At 37.6% G+C, this 19,874-nt stretch overlaps 1 protein-coding gene across 1 annotated transcript in view; it reads right to left on the bottom strand.

Moving 5' to 3' along the window:
* Positions 1–19,874, bottom strand: part of LOC149543133 (uncharacterized) — a 327,129-nt gene that overhangs the window by 196,833 nt on the left and 110,422 nt on the right. Inside the window, exon 9 of the mRNA XM_089798038.1 lies at positions 10,396–10,586. Coding sequence (XP_089654164.1) covers positions 10,396–10,586 — 191 coding nt within the window. The remainder of the gene's footprint in view (positions 1–10,395; positions 10,587–19,874) is intronic.

Raw genomic sequence — 19,874 nt, 5'->3', positions numbered from 1 at the left:
TGCTTCTTCACATGAGATAGAGGCAAGTAGCTCTTCACTTGGTTTGGCAAGCCAACTGAAGACAGGAGACAAGAATATTGTCACGGCTTTATCTCATCATGACAGGATGCATGGATTGATTGAGAATCACATTTGGATGATTCAACTACAAGAGAGACAGAAAGGAGTCACAACAGGTTCTTCTTGTGATGACTTACAGCAGATCAAGGAAGGCATGGAGGCAATGAAGGTAAGTTACATACACCTACTTTCAGATCGCGATCATCTCCTTAATCTTGCAGGGATCTATTTAGATGCATTGAAGAAGAAGGAGGAGGAGGTTGACCGGTTTTCTCATGAGCTCGAGGATACTCGGAATTCCTTGGTGTGTATTCAGTTGGCTCTCTAGGATTCTGAGAGACATGTGGACAAGCTTTGTCTTGAGGTGAGCTCAGTTCGGGAGTTAGCGCATATAGCAAGGACTCGGTTTTCTTTTACAGTCAGGTCACATGTTGATGATTTCTCAGAGATGACAGAGTTTAAGGAGAGTCCCAGGATCTAAGTATTACAGATGATAGCTATTCTGAGGTTACTCCTTTGGACAGTGTACCAGGGATAGAGTATAGAAGTTCGACCAATCGGCACAATCATGTGTCTAGTCAGCTGAGAGTTGGCAAGCGAGACATTGCTATTGCGTGCGAACATTTTGATGCTGCTCGCCAGTTGTTAACAGTTTATGGATGGGGTTCTCCTACTAGTGATGAGCAGGGAGGCAGCTATCTTTCCTTAACAGAGATCCACTCTTTATGGGAGGCTATTCGGATTCTGAGACAGAATTATATGCAGTTGGTAGCCGACAGAGATTATCTTATGGAGTGGGGGAGTACAGCATACAAAGCATTATTGGCCAAGGAAGATGAGGTGAGTGAGCTTACTCAGTAGCTCGAGGTGACTTCTGAGATTCTTGAGAGTACACAGTTGGCTTTCGAGGAGTCACAATTTCATTTGGCTAAGGTGATTGTGGAGTTAGAGCAACTGCAGTCTTTACCAGATTCTGTACAATCACAAGCTATGGTGTCTAGTGATCCGAGGATGTCCATGGTCGAGATTGTCAAAGACAGTGGAGATGGGAATGCATCCATCCTTGATACTAACATTGGCATATCGGGTTCGTTCCCACTAGAGTCAGGATCAGTTGAGTTGGGTGTTGTAGCAGATTGTTGTGGTAGGCCTGACATGGTGGTGGCCTCTAGTACTAATGGCACGAAGACTAGAGATGTTGTATCAAAGATCATGTGTGATATTGGTGAGCCGGCAGTTGGCATGGTTCCTGCTAGTAATACTACTCCTTTGGTGATGTCTTCAGAGGTAGTAGTTAGTTCCAACATGGTTAATGATCGATTGCAGTCTGAGCCACTGACTAAGATTGGCGCATTCTATCAGCATTACACTGTGAGGTATGCTCATCAATTTACCTTTGATGACCATGTTGATGAGATGATGATACAGAGATGTACTTTGGTTCCTAGTGCTTGTCATCAGTTATGGGACGGTTTGACGCCTCGGAATGAGAGTTATGATGGGCATGACATGGTGATAGGTTCTGCGGTTGACAGCTTGATAATACATGACTTAGAGCAGGAGTTTAAGAGTGATGCTTCAGCAGTTGTTGTTATTGATTCTACGCCTTTGGCTATAACATCTCCTGACTTAACTGGTGATCAGTCACAGTGGGTTGTATCACTTGTTCATGGTGAGCTGTTGACTGAGGTTGGTTCTTTTTATCAGTATTATACTGCAAGGTATGTACATCAGTTAGCATTTGATCCTTGTGTTGAGGAGTTGATGGCAGGCAAATTTGGTTTGGGTTCCATTTCTTGTTGTTTATCTTGTGATGTCTTTTCACCATCAACGGTGCATGGGAGTTATGGTTATGAGACAGTGGTCGGTGATCTGCAGAGTTGTGTTGACTGCAGGAGTTGTGCAGTGTGTGGATTCTCCATACTTGGTGCAATTTCATTCCGGAGCGTTCACCATTGTTGCATAGTCGGATTATACATTCCGTATAGGCCAGTGGGATGCGTTGATGGTATTTACTGTGTTGGCAGCTTGATTTGTCCACTTTACTTGGGTTCTGATGTTCTAAGAGTTCGTGTCTCGTGGGTTTCTGACTGTGGCAGTTGTGATTTTGGAGTTTGGTTGAGCTGTAATTGTCAATTTGATTATGGATTCCTCTTGGTTAATTCTCAGAGGTTGTTGCAAGAGCCTATGTTGACTGACAGTAGTATAGTTCATGACTACATTTGGGATCCAGGTGGATTGATTGGGTTGTTGTTCGACCATTGCTTGGGGACAAGCAATTTTGGGAAGGGCGCACTGTAATGTCCCCTTTTTAGCATTCATAGCATGATGTTTTCGTTAGCCTATTTCCCCACAGTCCCGTAGGCTAACCAAAACATTAAAGGGGCTTAGAGGCCATTTGGCCTAGATAGTTTTAATTGCAGGTCTTTTTGAGGGGTTTTGAGACAACTTTGGGCATACTTACTATTTATAGTAAGTCATCTTGGATATGGTCGGACATTCAGTGGCAGCGGTATGTCGATGGTAATTGTTTAAAATCAGCAAGAAGACTTTTTTATCATTGATAAGATTTGTTATGCATTGATAAAGCTATTTTATAAAGTTAAATTTAAATATTTAACTTTATTAATGCATATACTATAGTTTGTTGGAAATATTTAAATTAAAAGAGTCCCCTTTATTTTATAACACATTGGAGACATAAGTTACATAAAGGGAGTGATGTTTTATCCCACATTGGGAAAACGAAGGATTGAGCTCTTGTGAGAACACTATAAAAGAAACGGAAGAGCTTCTTTTTAGTAGGCTTGGAAATATCAAAGAAATTGAGAAATTTTCTGGAGATTATATCTCAATAGTTTGGAGGACGAAATCCCTTCAAGCTGGAAATCTTGACGCTATTGAAAGATATGGTCTTGAGATTCAACATTGTAGCAGTCCGAAAAAGCGGAATCAAAAAAGCGGGTACAAAAAAAGCTGTCCGAAAAAAGCGGAACCGAAAAAGCAGGCTGAAAAAGCGGGTACAAAAAAAGCAGGCCGAAAAAGCAGTTCGAAAAAAGCAAAGCAGAAGGGGCAGCATAGAAGGAAATTATTTCAGCCATCTACAACTAGGTTCTTTTGTTAGTATTGGTTTTTTAGGGTGTATAAGCTTTCAGCTATAAGTGTGCATTATACCAGCATTATCATTTTGTAATCCATGTAAATGCCAAAGTCTTGGCCATATTTCATGGGCATTGTAATTTTCATTGCAATTAAGAAGATAATAGTTGCTGGTGTCATTTAAGCAATTTAATATCATTATTTATCAGCTAGTTAGTTTGCATACCAACTGTTTGTAAAAATGTCAGTTGACTGTAGGTGTTCATTTCTCATGCTTAAATCATATATATGCACTGAATATTGTCAAAATTAGTAACACACTCATGTTAGGTCATTGTGTAGTCCATTGTAGTCTTCTAGCACAAGATTTTCATTGATGCAAATTGTAAAAAGTCATTTGAAGCTAGCTGAAATACTATATCAGTCATACGTCCCTTGCATATGAATTGTTTGATGAAATTCCTTCAGCTTTCATCAGCATTTTTTGAGGGCAGATTTGAGGAGGGTCATTACACTCTTGGAGGATTCTACCTAAAAAATTAGCAAAAAATCAATAATCAGTAACAAACTTTCCATGTTTAGTATTTACAAATTACATCTAATATGAATTGAATAATATCATAGCATTACATTTATGATTCATATTGATTCGAATATAAAAAAATTAAATTTACCTGCTGCCACATATGCTGCTGCATTATCCGTGATTATTTGCACCACATTCTCTATTCCCACCTCCATGACAACATTCTCCAACATTAAAGCCAATGTGGCTGCATTTTTCACTTTGTTGGAGGCATCAACAGATTTCAAAACACCACATCATCTTTGCAAGCAACCAAGAAATTAATAATGGTTCTACTTCTTCCATCTGTCCACCCATCACATAAAATGGTGCAGCCATACTTCTTCCACTCCTTCTTTTGGTCTTCTATCAATAATGTTGCCCTACCAACCGCTTTGTCAAGCAACCTACAAAATTTAGGTGTACTATTAAATAAAGTGTAAGTGTTAGTAAAAAATAAGAAATAAGTTATAACAATTAAGATTTAAAATATACCAATGAACTAAAGTGAATCACAATTATTTACAATTACTAAAATTTAAATAGTAAAATACTAACCTTCCACTCATATCCTTGCGATTAGGCGGCTTGTACCCTTTGCCTGATATTGTTATTGTATTGACCATATTGACACAATAGGGACTATCAGCGGCATTCATTGAGATATTGTTGCAAAACCAAAAATCAGATGCTGCAATATCAGTTTGCTCATGCACCTCCTTAGACCATGCAGTGCCCTCTAATGATGGTTGTGCTCCAGGTGTGTTCCTAGGTACAAAATAACCCCCTACCCCTGATGGGGATCCGGATGGTGATGAAGTAGGAGATGTAGAAGAAGTGAAACCGGTTTAAGAGAAATTTTGTTTGCGGATCCGTGGTCCACGAAGAGATCTTGGTATGTTCTCAAGTGCTTCTTCTTCCTCTTGCATATCAAAAGGAGCTCCTTCAGATTCAGCTATGGCTGCCCTTATAGCTAATTTTGCCCTCCCCCTATTCAATTTTTTCTCTTCAGCAGCTGCAAATAGAGCATTGGTGAATCTTTTTTCTTCATCAGTTACCTTGAGACAAGGATTTGAATCATGTTTCTTTATGCCTGCAAGGTGGTATTTGAGGCGATTTATGCCTCCAGAAATAATTCTCTCACATGGAGATGCATATCACTTTCCCAACATCATTTGGAGCTTCATAGGCAAACCGCCATGTCTTATCTCTTGCATTTTTAGGCCGAGTGCCTATATATCCAGAAGGGCATGGTGTTTATGGCCACTCTTCTTGCGGATTTGTCATGTTTTTTTAATGCTTGACCGCTGCCCTACACATAAATTTATTGCAAAATGAATAAACAAAGTTAGAACTTAGAAGCTAGGGTTTCAAATGATTCAAACTTCAAACTTCAACCATATCCTTAGCAAACAACAAACTTCAACCATATCCTTAGAAGCTAGGGTTTCAAATGATTCAAAATGATTCAAACTTCAAACTTCAACCATATCCTTAGAAGCTAGGGTTTCAAATGATTCAAAATGATTCAAACTTCAAAATTCAACCATATCTTTAGAAGCTAGGGTTTCAAATGATTCAAAAAGATTTTAAATAATTTGAAAACATTTACAAACAACAACAAAAACAAAAGAACATTTGTTATAAAACTATAAAAAGTTTTCAAACTATGATACGATGAACATACCTGGAAAGAAATTTGTCTTCTAAAATCGGTTAGAATCCTCTACAATCCACTCAAATCCGCCTTGAATCACTTGCAATCAGCCAATAATGCCTCCAAACCTTCTTCTCTTCACTCCTCAAGACTCTAAACAATGCAAATATAAGAAAAAATGAGAAAAAACACACTCACTACCGCTTTAACCCGTCATAGGCCACGGGCAAAAACCTTCACCAGTAAATCGCGAGTTTTTAATAAAAACTCGCCGAGTTTTTGCAAATTACTCGCCGAGTAATCGGCGAGTTTTTACCAAACTGCCGAGTTTTTAAATCGGCGAGTTAACTGGTGAAAAACTCGCCGAGCTAGGAAACTCGACGAGTTTTCCATCTATGGTTGAGATTGCTTGGAGACAATCCGCCTCCTTTTTGGAGGTAATTTGATTTAATTAATTTAATTAATCAAGTTGTCCAAAATAATAAATATTTTATGAGGATGACTAATTAATTATTTTAATTAAATAAATAAGTGGTATTAAGTTAATTATTTATAAAGTTATCAAATCAACAAATATTAAAAGGTAACTTTATATTTGATTAATTTAATAAAGTGACTTGAATTATAAAATATTTTATAAAGTCGCTTAATAAATAAAATAATGTTCTAGAAGTTTCTTGAGAAAGTGGAGAAAAAAGAATAAATAGGCATCCTGGGCTTCATTCTGGGCAGGCAAATTTGTTGTTGTTGATGTTGATGTTTGTTGATGTGCATTGTGGAGCCTAGGGTTTCTGCAATAGTCACAATTGGCCATTGAGAACGAAAACTCTCAATTAGTACGCAATTTTGAAAGTGTGAAATATCACTTGAATTATTGCAGCTGGGAGGAAGATACTTCAGTCTTCTATTTGTGCTACATTGAGAAAAAAGCAAATCCGAAAAAGTAGTGCGGAAAGGAAGCATTGGTGAAAATTATTACAGCCATCTACAATCAGGTTCCTTTGGATATTTCATGCATTTTTCTTATCATTTAGATGCATATTAGAAGGTAACGCTGTAGGTGAAAGTTTGTAACAGATTTAAGCATTATTCTTGCGAATGTAAGCCAAGAGTCTTGGCAATTTCATACTAGCATTGTAGTTGACATTTTATGTGCAATAAAGGAGTTGGTCTAATATAGTTGTAATTGAATACGTATTTATCATTCATGATCAGCTTATTAGTTTGTATGTCAATTGTTTGACAAAATGTCAATTGGTTGTAGGTTCTCTTTTTGGCATAAATGATGTTATAATTCTACATGCCAAGTGTTTGTATTAATGTCACTTGGCTATAAGTGCATTAACGCCATCATAGGTTGTATCCAAAGTGTTTTTCATAATTACTATTTTCTGTAACAGCATATTGCAAGTAGTTTTTAGTTACATATATGCATTGAATATTGTCAAAATAAGTTGCACATTCATGTTAGGTCATTGTGTAGTTAATTTTGAGTCTTCTTGCAAAAGATTCTCATTGATACAAATTGAAGAAAGAGTCATTAAAGCAAACTGAAATACTATATCAGTCATATGACCCTTGTATGTGAAGTGTTTGACAAAATTTCTCAGTTCAGCATTAGAGGTTTTTAGTGGCCTATTGGCAAAGGGTCATTACATTCTTCTTACAATTTTGTTTTTGAATATCGGAAGGTGTTTGAGAGATGGTTATGTTTTGTTCTATATCAAATTAATCCTACATTCCATACTCATCCTGATCATTATACTCCTCATGAGAGTAATAAACTGACCATGAGACTAAGCTATCACCTCCACTGTTTCTAACATTTTCCATACCTAAGTCCATGTTTCTGATGGGAGAAATTTGATGTCTTTAAATCCTTCTACATAAACCTCCCTATTACTTGGGGTAGAAGGATTGCTTGTGGCAATATCCATGCCAAATTTAAGATTTGGTTTTTGTCCTCTATCCTTTGGATAAGTTCTAGCCTTGGGGGATCCTTAAACACTTCCGCCACCGTATCAAGCACAAAACCAGACACCTTAAAGTATTCAAAAGTTCCATTTGTTGTCTGTGCTTTGAATCCTTCTAGCCTATCTAGACTAAAAGGTGCTTCCTTTACTACTTGTGTTGATCCTTGGGAATTAACTATCTCCAATCATCCTATTGTGAACTTTCATTTGTGCAAATCCCTTCCTCTCCTACATCCTCCAAAAAATTCTTGTTTGTAATCATTTCTACTCATAAGAAATAGACCAAGGAGGTATAATTGCATTTTGTGCCTCAATACCCTTAACAATGTCAACACACAAGTTATCATCCAAGCCTTTTCCTTTCTGACTATGAATATCTAAACTTAAATCATTTTCTGCACAATCCACTTCCAGTTTCATCCTCCAATCCCCTAAATCTGTACTCAGCATTACGGAATCTAGAATCATATAACAATCCTGCATTTTAACTAGTGTCCTTCTATATTGATAAAAGTGGTTCGAGTCTACCATTTCCTCCCAACCAAGGTAGACCCAAAGCTATCTCCCAATTTCCTAAGAGTTTCTTCATCCTTAAACTTCCATGGTATATCTTTTAGGTTTATCCAAACCATTACTTCCTTGACCTCTTCCAAATCAAGGATAAAATCCGGAGGCCAATCATAGATATACATACTTCTGCCATCTATCATGTAAGGCCCTCCTTTTAAGATATCATCCTTTACTAGTTTTGAGGGGCATATAATCATCAAAAATTTATTTGAGAGCAATTTCATGGTCAAATTCTGGCCCCAGTTTCGTTCCATCCATGCCTGTAATTTTGTTACAGTCGGCCATGGTCCTAACCATTTCATAAAAAATGCTTGATTTCTTAATCTACTAACTGAATCTAACCATGCGTGATTGTTTATATTAACTAAAGTAGTACTTCTCTGGATATCTTTGAAGCTTGACTCGATGCCTACCTTTACCGTAGGGGCATTTCTCTCTTCTCCATAGGTTAGGTTTGTCGGCTCCTCCTTTCTCCAGAATTTCTATTCTATATTTTGAAATTTGAAGTTGTTGGGCACTGGATAATAGTAATGACTATGTAATCTACCATCCCTACCATGCTTTCCTTCCCTTCCATACCCACCAAACCACGACCCTCCTAAAACATTTGCCTTTGGGGTATTTTTCCTTGCCCTACTTGGTAATCTAGACCTAGGGTCAAAATTCCCCCATCTTTGCTTTCGGTGCTCACCTGTAACCCAACCCGTAGGTTTTCTCCATACCTCATTATGAAGAGCCGTAAAAGGCCTTCTCCTAGACTGATAGAAGGGATTTTTCCATGGCACTTGGAAGCTGCCATTAGTTCTACAATCCCCCACCTGAACACTATATCCAAACCGTTTTCCCACACCATGGTCGCCATCGCCGATGCCATTGTCGTTCACCATTTAGTACGTTCTTAATTATTGATATCTATTTATTAGTAACAATTAGCTAAACTAGAGCTATCTATTGATAAGTATGAGATATTTCCATTTATTCTCATCAGAGATGGATTCGTGTGTGAATCACTACTCATGAAACATGAGTCAATGAGTTTGACTCATAAACTACATAGTTAAATCCTGATAGCAATATCATAAATAGAGCTATCTAGTCTAGTCGTATTTTGATTCTAGTTATTTGTTTAGTTATTAAATTGATGTCTATTATAAATATTAATTTACTTATATTGGAACTGTAATTTGTCCTGCATTATATATCGCTAATTATCTATTTTATTAAATTATTATTTAATATATATCTAGCATATGTGTGTGTGTTTATATTTATATTGTTTATTTAAAAAATTAATTAGCTATTAGAAATGTATATTCTTTTTAAGATATCAATTTTGATTAGTATTAGATTTCCTTACTTGAAGGGATATTACAAAGAATGATTGTGATTGGAGAATATTTTGCAAATAATGTAGCACTATCAAATTTGCATGAGGTGAATAAAAATTCAACAAGCTAACTGAATAATAAAACATTTGAGATAAAGACTGCAGGAAATCATATTCTAGAAGAACAATTGCAAACTAAATCAGCTAAAAGTGATGATTCTTTTATTTCTACAGCTTGCATTGTTTAAGAAAAATATATATTCATGGTGGTAAGATAAACAATGGATATAGGGATTAAATTACTGGTAGAAACTAGAAAGGATATGCACAAATTCAAGCAAAAGAACAGGGTTAACAGCTAAGGAGTTTAATGGAAGAAGTTATAAAAATGTAATCAACAAAACAAGATTTCTGATCAATATAATTGTTCATGGACAAATTGTAGAACAGAGGGTTTTAGATTCAAGTCACTAAGATAGGTGAACTGTCAAGAGTATTAAAGTTTCATGAGAGGGTTCGCTAAACTTCGTCAAAACATAGGAAAATATCTTTGTATCAAAGCACTGAAAGCCATATTCTAGAAAGTCAGTTTTTTAAGCCCATACTAAAACACATCTATCATCATTTTTTTTTGAGAAGGCATATTCTGAGTTTTTAATGCTTTAGATTATCATGTACTTTGGAGGCCCATGACACTCCAATGATTTTCTAGGCCCCCTTTCCAAAAAAAATCCAATATAATGTAGCTTCACTCTGCCTCCCTCATACTGTGATATGCAATTTCAAGAGTGTTATGTTATAATTTTTTACTTGTAGTCTTTTTGAAGCTATAAACCTCCTTTCAACTTTTCTATGTTCAGGGCATGTCTTGCATCATATCGAGAACAGTCATAAATATGTGCACAACAAATGAGTCAGTCACAAATGCATTCATTAGCAAAGGAGGACACAGTACATGGCAATTCTTCATCATCACAATTGTTTAAAAGATTTTGGATGAGATTTCCTGATGTACTTAATAATTGTAATTTATACACTAGAGATAAAAAAGAATCTAAATATGGATAAGATCTTTCTATTTCCAACAGTATTACAATGGATTTTCTCAATCAATCAGGTTCATGAGTGAAGATATTGTTCATACCTTACAAGATTACAATAGCCATCTGCCGCAATTGTATCAGCGGAGAAAAATGCAACAACACCTTTCTTCGAGAGAGCTTCTGAAGGGTCTATCTCCTTGATAGTTCCATTTGCTATTGTTGAAAGAACAAAAACTGCATGTAATCCATCTCCAAGTTTTAAATCGTCTAAGTACTCTACTTCCCCTGTGACCTGTGGAAAATGAAAATATGGTCATGATTATGTAGCTTAAAAAAAATTTACACACACACACACAGATCCTTAATCATACTCTAGAGAATGAAGAAAAAGACAGGAAAAAATGTTTTATTGTTCATAGAAGGAAAAGAGTAAGGAAAATGTATTTAAAGGTAGTACAAAATACGTAGAGGCCCATCAAGCCTTGCTTTGTAGCAAACTATGATATGAAGAAGAAAATGGTTCAAGAGCTATCAATGCTAGCTCAAATACATTCAAGTCTCAATGTTAACACGGATAAAAAATGGTCTATGTCATGTTTTATATTTTAACTCTGCTCACAAAGAGAACCAAAGGAAGGGCCCCCTCTTCGAACCCTGGTGAGATTGGTTATATCTTTATTTTTTTTACATGTTCTGCATGGTTTTATTCCTATTCAGTGGATGTTTCATTGTATGTTCATTTGTATTCAGAGAATATTCCATAGTGTGTCTACAGTCTTATTTAAAGCTCTCGGGGTTGATACACCTCCCTGTATCTTTAGCCTCTACTTGAATCCAAATTACAAAGAAAAGGAGAAAGAGTATAGTTTGTAAATATAAATATAACAAGATAAAAATATCTGAGAGGATGAAACAATTGAGAGGATAAAAATGAAATCCCTTTCCTTTAAAATCAAACCTTTCTTCTTAACTTATTTCAACTCCATTGTAATTAAATTCTTACCATCTGCAGTTTCATGCAAATTGACTTCAGTTATAGATCTGGAAATGTTTAGCTTTTGATTCTCTATGCTCCTCTCATAAATCCCGCCACCTTCCCCATTAATTCACCAATCTATTAGACCATTATTCATTCCATGTTTTTTTTTTGTCACGTCTACATATTTTAACTGAATAAATTAATTTTTCAGATCTATTATAAAGAAATAAAAAAGTTAATATCTCTCCAATACTCATTCTTTATAGTGCCTAAAACAGAGCTCAGTCACCTTGCATGAAAATCACATTCCCATTTTGTCCTTCCAAGATCTGTTTTATGTTCCTGCATGCGCTCCTCCCCTCAAATTCATATTTTTCCATTTTGATTTCTCCTTACTTGTTGAGCAGCTATGTTCGGGGGTTTGGAAGTAGCACTCGCTCTCCACATTTCCCAGAACACCCTTCATCCCTAGCAGTGTCTGTTGAATAATAACTCAAACTTGTACAGTACCCAAGTTAACTCAGTCTACACATAATAAGGAGCTTTAATGATAGTCAATACTTGACTCATGAGTATTTAAGGTGTCACCAGTCATATCTGGCAAAAAATGCCAAATAGAGATTCGAGGTTGAATAATACTGTAGTAAACTATTTCCCTATAGGAATGGGGCTCCAAAGATGGTCAAAGCTTGAACCTCAAAAATATTAAAGGCATAGATTGTTCATCATACCTAGTGGCAAATACTAAATTATGATTCAAGCTTGAACTATCCTCTAGCTAGCTCTTTCCTATAAAAATGGGCTCCAATGATTGTCAAGGATTGGAGTTCAAGAGTGATCTTTCCAAGTAGGTTAGATCTGAGTTTTCAGCACTATAAAACAATTAGTGTCAAAGAACTAAGTTAGATGTCACTATCTACGATCTATCCCCATCAAAGTAGTAAATGAAAACAAATAAAAGTAACTAGGAAAGATTTTGATGAAAGCATGTTGTCCTCAATTTTGGCATCACAAAATTGAGGCAACCCTATGCAATTTTCTCATGAATTCGTAGGTGCACCTGTTTGTTTTAACATATTGGTAAAGCATCATGAACGCAATTTGTTATCTCTAAATTGGTCATTGTGACATTATTTGTGTGTTCCTTTTGAAGCTTTCTGTCAAGTTTAATCCCCAAATGTTTGTGAGAAATAGTTTTTCCTTTCTAACTGCAAACAATTAATTTTTATCTTTTGTTTGTTATTTTTTTTGTTGTAAATAGTTTTGAGTCTTGTTTTTGCCTTATGCTAATAGCCCTTGCAATCCCGCTCAGTTCGAGCTAGCTTAGGCCTCAAATGGAGTTGTCTAGCTCAAGTTATAAAGGAAAAGTTGGGGTTTTTTTGGGTGAAAGAAAATCTTGATTAAAAATCCTCCACAAGTGGGCTTTTTTATTGGCAAATGCACAAAATAAGATTATCTTTGATTTTTAAAATAGATTTTAACATCCATTTTTAAAGCTTCATCTCATTCTAAGTTGATTTTACCATAGTTTTCCATGTTTTATGAAAATTAGCCTCTCTAAGTTTATTTTCATTTTACTTCATAGAAAACTATAGCTATTTATTAAATTTAATTACATGAGAGATAAATGCATAAATGTGGGTTTTTATCATTCACAGCATATATCAGCGTGCAAAACACTTATCAAAAACCCATTGCCAATAAAATATAAGTCCTAAACGCATATGCATAGGCTTTTTATAGGAAATAACACATTTTTATATCAACTTTAAGTGCTTATAAGTGGGGAATTTGAACCCAAAAGCACATCTTATTGCACTTTAGTAGTCTATTAATGTGTTTATTGACTTGAGTTATGTTGAAAATGCATAAAGGTGGGGAATTTGAACCCCAAAGCATATACATTCAAAAAAGCATGTGTTTTTCCTTACTTAAAACATGGCATTACTCCTACGGAGGTGTTTGGATAGATTAACGCCTCGATAGATTAATGCTTGTGGAATTTTGAGTACAAAATGCATGCTTCTACTTTCAAAAAGCACATTGTTACTTATATTTACAAAAGCAATTCTTATAACTGGCAATTTTAAAGGAAAAAGCACGTGCTTTTGCTAAGTTGCCCTTACATCGAGGAAATCACCAATGCTGGTTCTGGTGTGTTTGGATGTTGCATTGATTCGCACAGGATGCTCATCCAGCACCTAAGGATGCACGCGGGATGCGTCCGAGAGCATTCGGAGAGAACCCAAACAGCATCCAAGTGCATCTGGAGAGTATCCGCAGTATTTCAGCGCCAAGCTGTCAAATTTGAGGAAGCCATCATTGATCAAATGGATGAATGGCACGCAATTTGTAACAAATCCAAGCTGCATAATCTACCAGCGGTTTCATTCTTCATTCACCACGGAATGCATAGTCTCAAGAAGGAAATGGTTACCAGCAAACTCATGAACTATTTGGCAAAGTGCCATATGGGACGATGCCTTATAATTTGAAGTGATTGAAAGAGACCAAACAATGTGGATTGTTCCAATTCATGGCTCGATGGGGTAGTTTTGAAAATTAAATACTCAAATGTTTCCACAAATTCCGATTTGGGATTAGATGTGGATCATATTATTAAGATGCTCAAATCTATGGTCCAATTGGTAAGAGATATCTCCAAATATAAAGTCATCAACTTGTTGGAGCGGCGGGTTACAAAATAAGCACAGACTTGGCAGAATTATCATTGATAAAAGGCTTACAGGTACACATATAAACTAAAGATGGCAAGTGATTTATAATCTCTCGGGACGACCAGTGCACTATGAGATGCTTAAATGAACTTGTCCAATATCAAGTATCTCGTCTTGGGAAGCATAGGTGAAGCATATGAATCACTTCTAAAATACTTTAGGAAAATCGTGTGACGAATATGGAACACGATTCGCTTGACAAAATGCCTAAAAACGTAGAAGCAATGATAGCGGATTCAATTAGTTATTAGTATTACTATTATTTCAATTCGAACTGTCAATGGTGAAGTATCATGCTATAGAATGGTTTATTTTTGTATATTTCTTGCATTTCTTTGCATACATAAATTATTTTTTTTTGTTTTTTTTTTAAATATATAATTATATATGGACGCACCCAAATGCATCCAAAATTCCCCAAAAACAAATCTGTGGTTCCGTGCATCAGCACCCCACACCCACTTTAGCATCAGAACCAGCATCAGTAACTTAGTGCTTTTATGTTAAAAATGCCCCGTCATTGCTCATAACAAAAGGATTTTTTACCAAATCCTCATATGGGTGGCAATTTTGTCTTTGAAAGCATGTGTTTTTTACACCGAAAAGTGCGTCAATACTAAAGTTATAACTGTTGGAACCAAGGGTAGCAACTTTGGCTTGAAAAGCACATGCTTTTCATTACTAAAGCCACGCCTTTACTTCCTTTACATGCATTTTGGATGAATGGTGATTTTGGGGTGCAAAGCATGTTTTTTGGATGTTGAAAAGTGTGTCATTACTCTATTTTTCATAGGTTTTTTTTATCAACCAAGAAAGAGTGGTGAATTTAAGAGGAAAGCATGTGTTTTTGACATGTAAGAACCCACTTATTTTGAGCATTTTAAGCAAAAACAGGATTTTGGAGGAAAGAACCACAAGATTCATAACCAAAACTTAATGATTTTTGCCTCCAATAGGATCGGTTTTGCATTAAATCTCTCAAGGATAATTATCAACTCATCAAAAGTGCAGATTTGAAAGGATTTTGTTGACAATACAGCCCATTTAGGGCAATTTTTTGCACAAAAATGCTAGTGTTTGATTATTTTTCTCCATCAAATCTTCAACTTATTGCCTCAAGGTAAGTTCTAAAACATTGTTTATCATTTCCAGCTTGTTTACAATACTTTTCAAGTTGCATATAATGCTTTGGACGCCATTTTTAATATATTGCATATTGTTTGGTCAAAACAGTTGCTAAAATAATGCAGTTTTAATCTCCAACTTCGTACACTTGGCAAGCTATGAATGTTGACTCAAGAATGCATCCATTTTGCAAAGATTGAGTCAAGATTCGAAGTCTATTTAACTCTCATTAATGCAATCATTCTAAATCTTAAAATATCATTGGATTCATTTCCAGATTTTGCATAAGAGATTAAAAGACTTCTTTTGCTTCTTGAGGAAAAAGGTAAAATTCTTTGTCAAATTCATAGCGCTTTGTTGTATATATTTGTTCTTTTGTTTATGCAAGTCTTTTCATTTCAATTTTCAAATTCGCATAATGTATATGATGTGCTCCTATTTTTTGACTAAATTCTCCAAGTTGCATGTGCAATCCTTCACCTTACTTGAACATGCAGTTGGGATAAAAACCTTGTTCTTGAAAAATAGTTTCATAAAGTGAGCTCATTTTCCACATGCCTTTGCATCAAAAAATCCCACTTCCATGCTTACGTGCACTCCATTTATACTCTAAATGCTGCTGCCACAGGACTTGAAAACTCGTGATGGTGGTTGCTCTCATGTGCTTGCACGTTTACTTATGGTGTAAACACAAAATCTCATTATAAGTAGACATCATCCCATCCATCTTCACGCATTTTCCATACAACATCATTGCTGCCCACATATACTTCCGTACTCCAAAAACCCGCTTTTGGGTATTTCACCATAAAAATGCATGTTTTTTAGCTCAAACATTTGCATCCATTTGTCATCCCAATCACTTCCAGCCACATCTTCCATGCAAAAGCATCATAATGCATGCTCGAATGCCCAAAAATACACAACAAATCCCCGTCTTGAAGATGTGCTTGGCATTTTCATGTCACAATTGCTTGCTCGTACACACACTTCATAACAAAGGATATCACTCCATGTAAAAGTAAAGAGAAACAAAAAATGAAGTACCGGTATGACCAGTATCACAACTCCATGCCTCCTTCACAAGTCACTCCGTATTGTGAAAACATCAAAGACGCCGATATCTCGCACTTGAATATCATGGATTTCTTGAAGAGAGTAGATGTTGCATCTACAAGTGATATGTTGTATAACAAACAGACATTCATCTAGTTTCCACTTTTCCTTTGGCTGCCCATGAGCCTAAGTTTATATGAGCCTCCACCAAGGCTTTGGATGATCCGCCAAGAACTATAAAAGATCAAGATGGGAAAAGCTTCATCAATCTAGAATCGAAAACTCTCAATAGAATCTTCCAATTTACACATGCTCTGTTGGTGACAAACATCACTAAATAAAAGCCTTGGAGAGATGGAACAATGACATGGCAGAATGTAGTATGTATGTGAATGCCAACTAGTTGATAAATAAGAGGCCCAATCTTGTTAAATGGCCAAAAGTAGTCTGCCTTTCTAACTGCAAAGAAGGAATCAATGATCTTATCACTCTACTTAGTCGCAATGCTAGACTCAAAGAATCCAATGTCTTTGAACCATGGGTGTACATCTCTCTCATCATTCCCTCCAAACAAAAGATCGTCTTTTGGGGAGAGATGATTAGTGATATGTTATTGGAGCAACTCTCCCATCTCTCTTCAACTAGGACTTTCTATATGAACTCATATCTGGTGTATAAAATTGCTGCCCTCAATTCATTCGTAGGCCTATCTACAAAGGGTGACCATATAATAGTGCCAGTGTGAGTATTTTGATCAGCTCGCCTTGAGGTCCAACCAGGTGCATTACAGCAAAGTGCAAGATGCCTTATTTGGGCATCACATGTGCCTATTCAACAAGAAATTATCAAAGAAGTGTGTATTCAATAAGGCTTGGGCAAAAGTGAATGAGTATGGTTGTTTGTTCCTCCAATTTCCCAACTTTACATACATGAGATGTCGTTGGTAGAAATTGTGTATCGGCCGACGGGTCCCTTCGGAAAGGAAATTGTGTATCAGCCGACGGGTCCCTTCGGTAGAAATTGTGTATCAGCCGATGGATCCCTTCGGAAAGGTTTTTATGTAACGACATGTATGTGGCCAACGGACTCCTTCGAGAAAGTTCTTCGGAAAGTATTTATAACCCCTTCGGGAAGCATTGTATTCATCTTATCAGGAGATATCATATCATCGAAGCATAATGTAATGTTCTGGCATATGCGAATAATAATAAGAATTCTACTGTTTGCTGTTCGTGTTCGTATTCATTGTCTGTTTATTAATTAACCTACGCGGTAAACATTTGGCGCCGTTGCCCGATGGACCTGGTACGCAGGCAGGCGGAGATGAACTAAATGCCGAATCAGTTGAACAAAGATAAGAGTAAACTGAAAGATGACATACGCGTTGTGCAGGAAAATTTAATTTTGGCTTAGCAGATAGAGCGTCGAAGGAGATTTCAAAAGATTCCCGACGAAAACAAGAGCACGGAAGGATTGTTGAAGGAGACTCGACAACGGCTTGATTTGGTGGAAGAAGCGAGGGAGGAGTTTCTGAACCTGCATACGCCACAGGAAGAGAATCCTAACGGAAGGAGATCGACTCGCACGGCTCGGACTGCCGAAGGAGCACGAGCATGGAGTGACCTCTTCGTCCGAGATATACTTCCGGGAACAGCTTCGGTTGACGAACCCTCTTCTTCACCAAACAGCGCGGGTGTTGAAAACAGCGCGGAAGCAGAAAACAACGAGGGTGTAGAAAACAGCGCAGGTGTGCAGAACAGCGCAGGTGTCCAAAACAGCGCGGGTGTGCAGAACAGCGCGGGTGTTCAAAACAGCGCGGGAGCTCAAAACAGCGCGGGAGTGCAAAACAGCGTAGGTACACAACAAAACCCTCAACATACAGTGATAATGGCAGGTCCGAAGGAAAAATTGCCTAAATTCAATGGTGATGAAGCAACTGATCCCATTCGACATTGTAAAACATGTGAAACGATCTGGAGGGCAAATGGCATAACAGATACAAACGAATGGATCCGACAATTTCCCGCTACCCTACAAGGTGTTGCGATTGATTGGTTTACTGATGCTGATCCACAAAAATTAAATAGTTGGGATAACATTAAGGAGTTCATTGCAGAATTTCAACTTTTGTGTGATGATAATGAAATTGTAGCCGAGATATTCAATACCAAACAAAAGAAGAATGAAACAGTACGGGTCTTCGCCAGGAGGTTGAAGGACTTAATCAGTAAAATGGAGAATAAGCCGGCAGATGGGCTCCAGAAAAGATGGTTCATTGAAGGCCTTCACCCGAAGCTGCGGAAAAAGATGAAGATCGTGCCACCATCAACATACATTGAAGCGTACAATCGGGCAATGAACCTCGAAAGTGACCAGAAGACAAAGAAGAAGAAGAAGACCAGCTCATCAGATTTAGATGACGATGACCCTTCAGGAGAAGATAGCAATGACGATGACGAGGGAAGCAACAAAAAGGTTTGTGCCCTCCAGAAGGACATGATGCAGATGATGAAGGAATTCAAAAACATGAACAAGGAGACTAAGGGTAATGACTTATGGTGCACGGAGTGTAAGAAAGAAGGCCATACGAAGGGATCCTGCCCGAAAGATCAATTTTGTGAAATCTGCCAGATCCTCGGACACTCGGTAAAGGAATGCCCTTTCAATTTAAAAACAAGAACACCGCAGGAAGTGTTCCTGTCGCAGGAGGCATCCCCGTCAGGAGGGAACGGGAACACCAATACGGAAGGTGCCACATCAGGTGGATACAGAAACAACCGGTGCGGTCAAAACAACAACAGCAATAACAACAATGGTGGCAACAACAACAATGGAGGAAGGAGTCGAATTCAGTACGATGCGAATGGTCGGCCAATTGTTCAATGCTGCGCATGCAATCTGTGGGGTCACTTCGCCCGAGAGTGCACAACGACAAACACACCGAAGTTGCTATGCCGATGGTGTGGACCTGGCGATTATGATGATACTAAGTGCTCGAAGTCCGGAGTAAACTTGATCACCGTCGGGACGGACAAAGAAGAGGTTTTGGCCATCACACGGCAGCAAGCGAAAGTGTACCCCGACCCGGCAGAAGAAAAGAAGAGACTGGAGGAAGCACGGGTAGAGATCCAGAAAGCAACACAGGCAGAAACGGCACACCTGAAGGACACACCGAGTACTTCCGTACGGAACTGCGCAAAACAGAACATTGTACGACAAATTTTGCAAGCCGAGATACCTGTCAGGATAAGTGATTTGTTGCTCACTATGCCTCAGCTCCGATCGGCACTCACAAACATCGTTCCGGCTGCTCAACTACCAGGAGAACATGGAAGGAAGCAGGAAAGTGGAGCAAGTACAGTGGACAAAAAGGAGAAGGAAAGTGGCGCAAGTGCAGAAGATCCGATGTTGTTAGCCCTCTCATCCGGACGCCATCCGGCAGTCGTCGAAATGGGAATTCTTGGGACTGTATTGACGAAAACAATTGTGGACGGAGGATCTGGTGTCAATATGTTGCCTGAAGACACTTGGAAAAAGTTGGGACAGCCAACATTATGGCCGCCTACATTCCAGCTGCTAACAGCCGATCAACATGGAATCAAGCCATTGGGAGTCCTGACAGCACAACTAGTGATGATTGGAACACAATCATTCCTGTTGGACTTTGTCGTGATCCCACTGA

Source organism: Cupressus sempervirens, chromosome 8, assembly GCF_028749045.1.
Source record: "Cupressus sempervirens isolate cs-2001-9-10 chromosome 8, ASM2874904v1, whole genome shotgun sequence".
NCBI lineage: Eukaryota > Viridiplantae > Streptophyta > Pinopsida > Cupressales > Cupressaceae > Cupressus > Cupressus sempervirens.
This window is presented reverse-complemented; position numbering and strand designations above follow the sequence as displayed.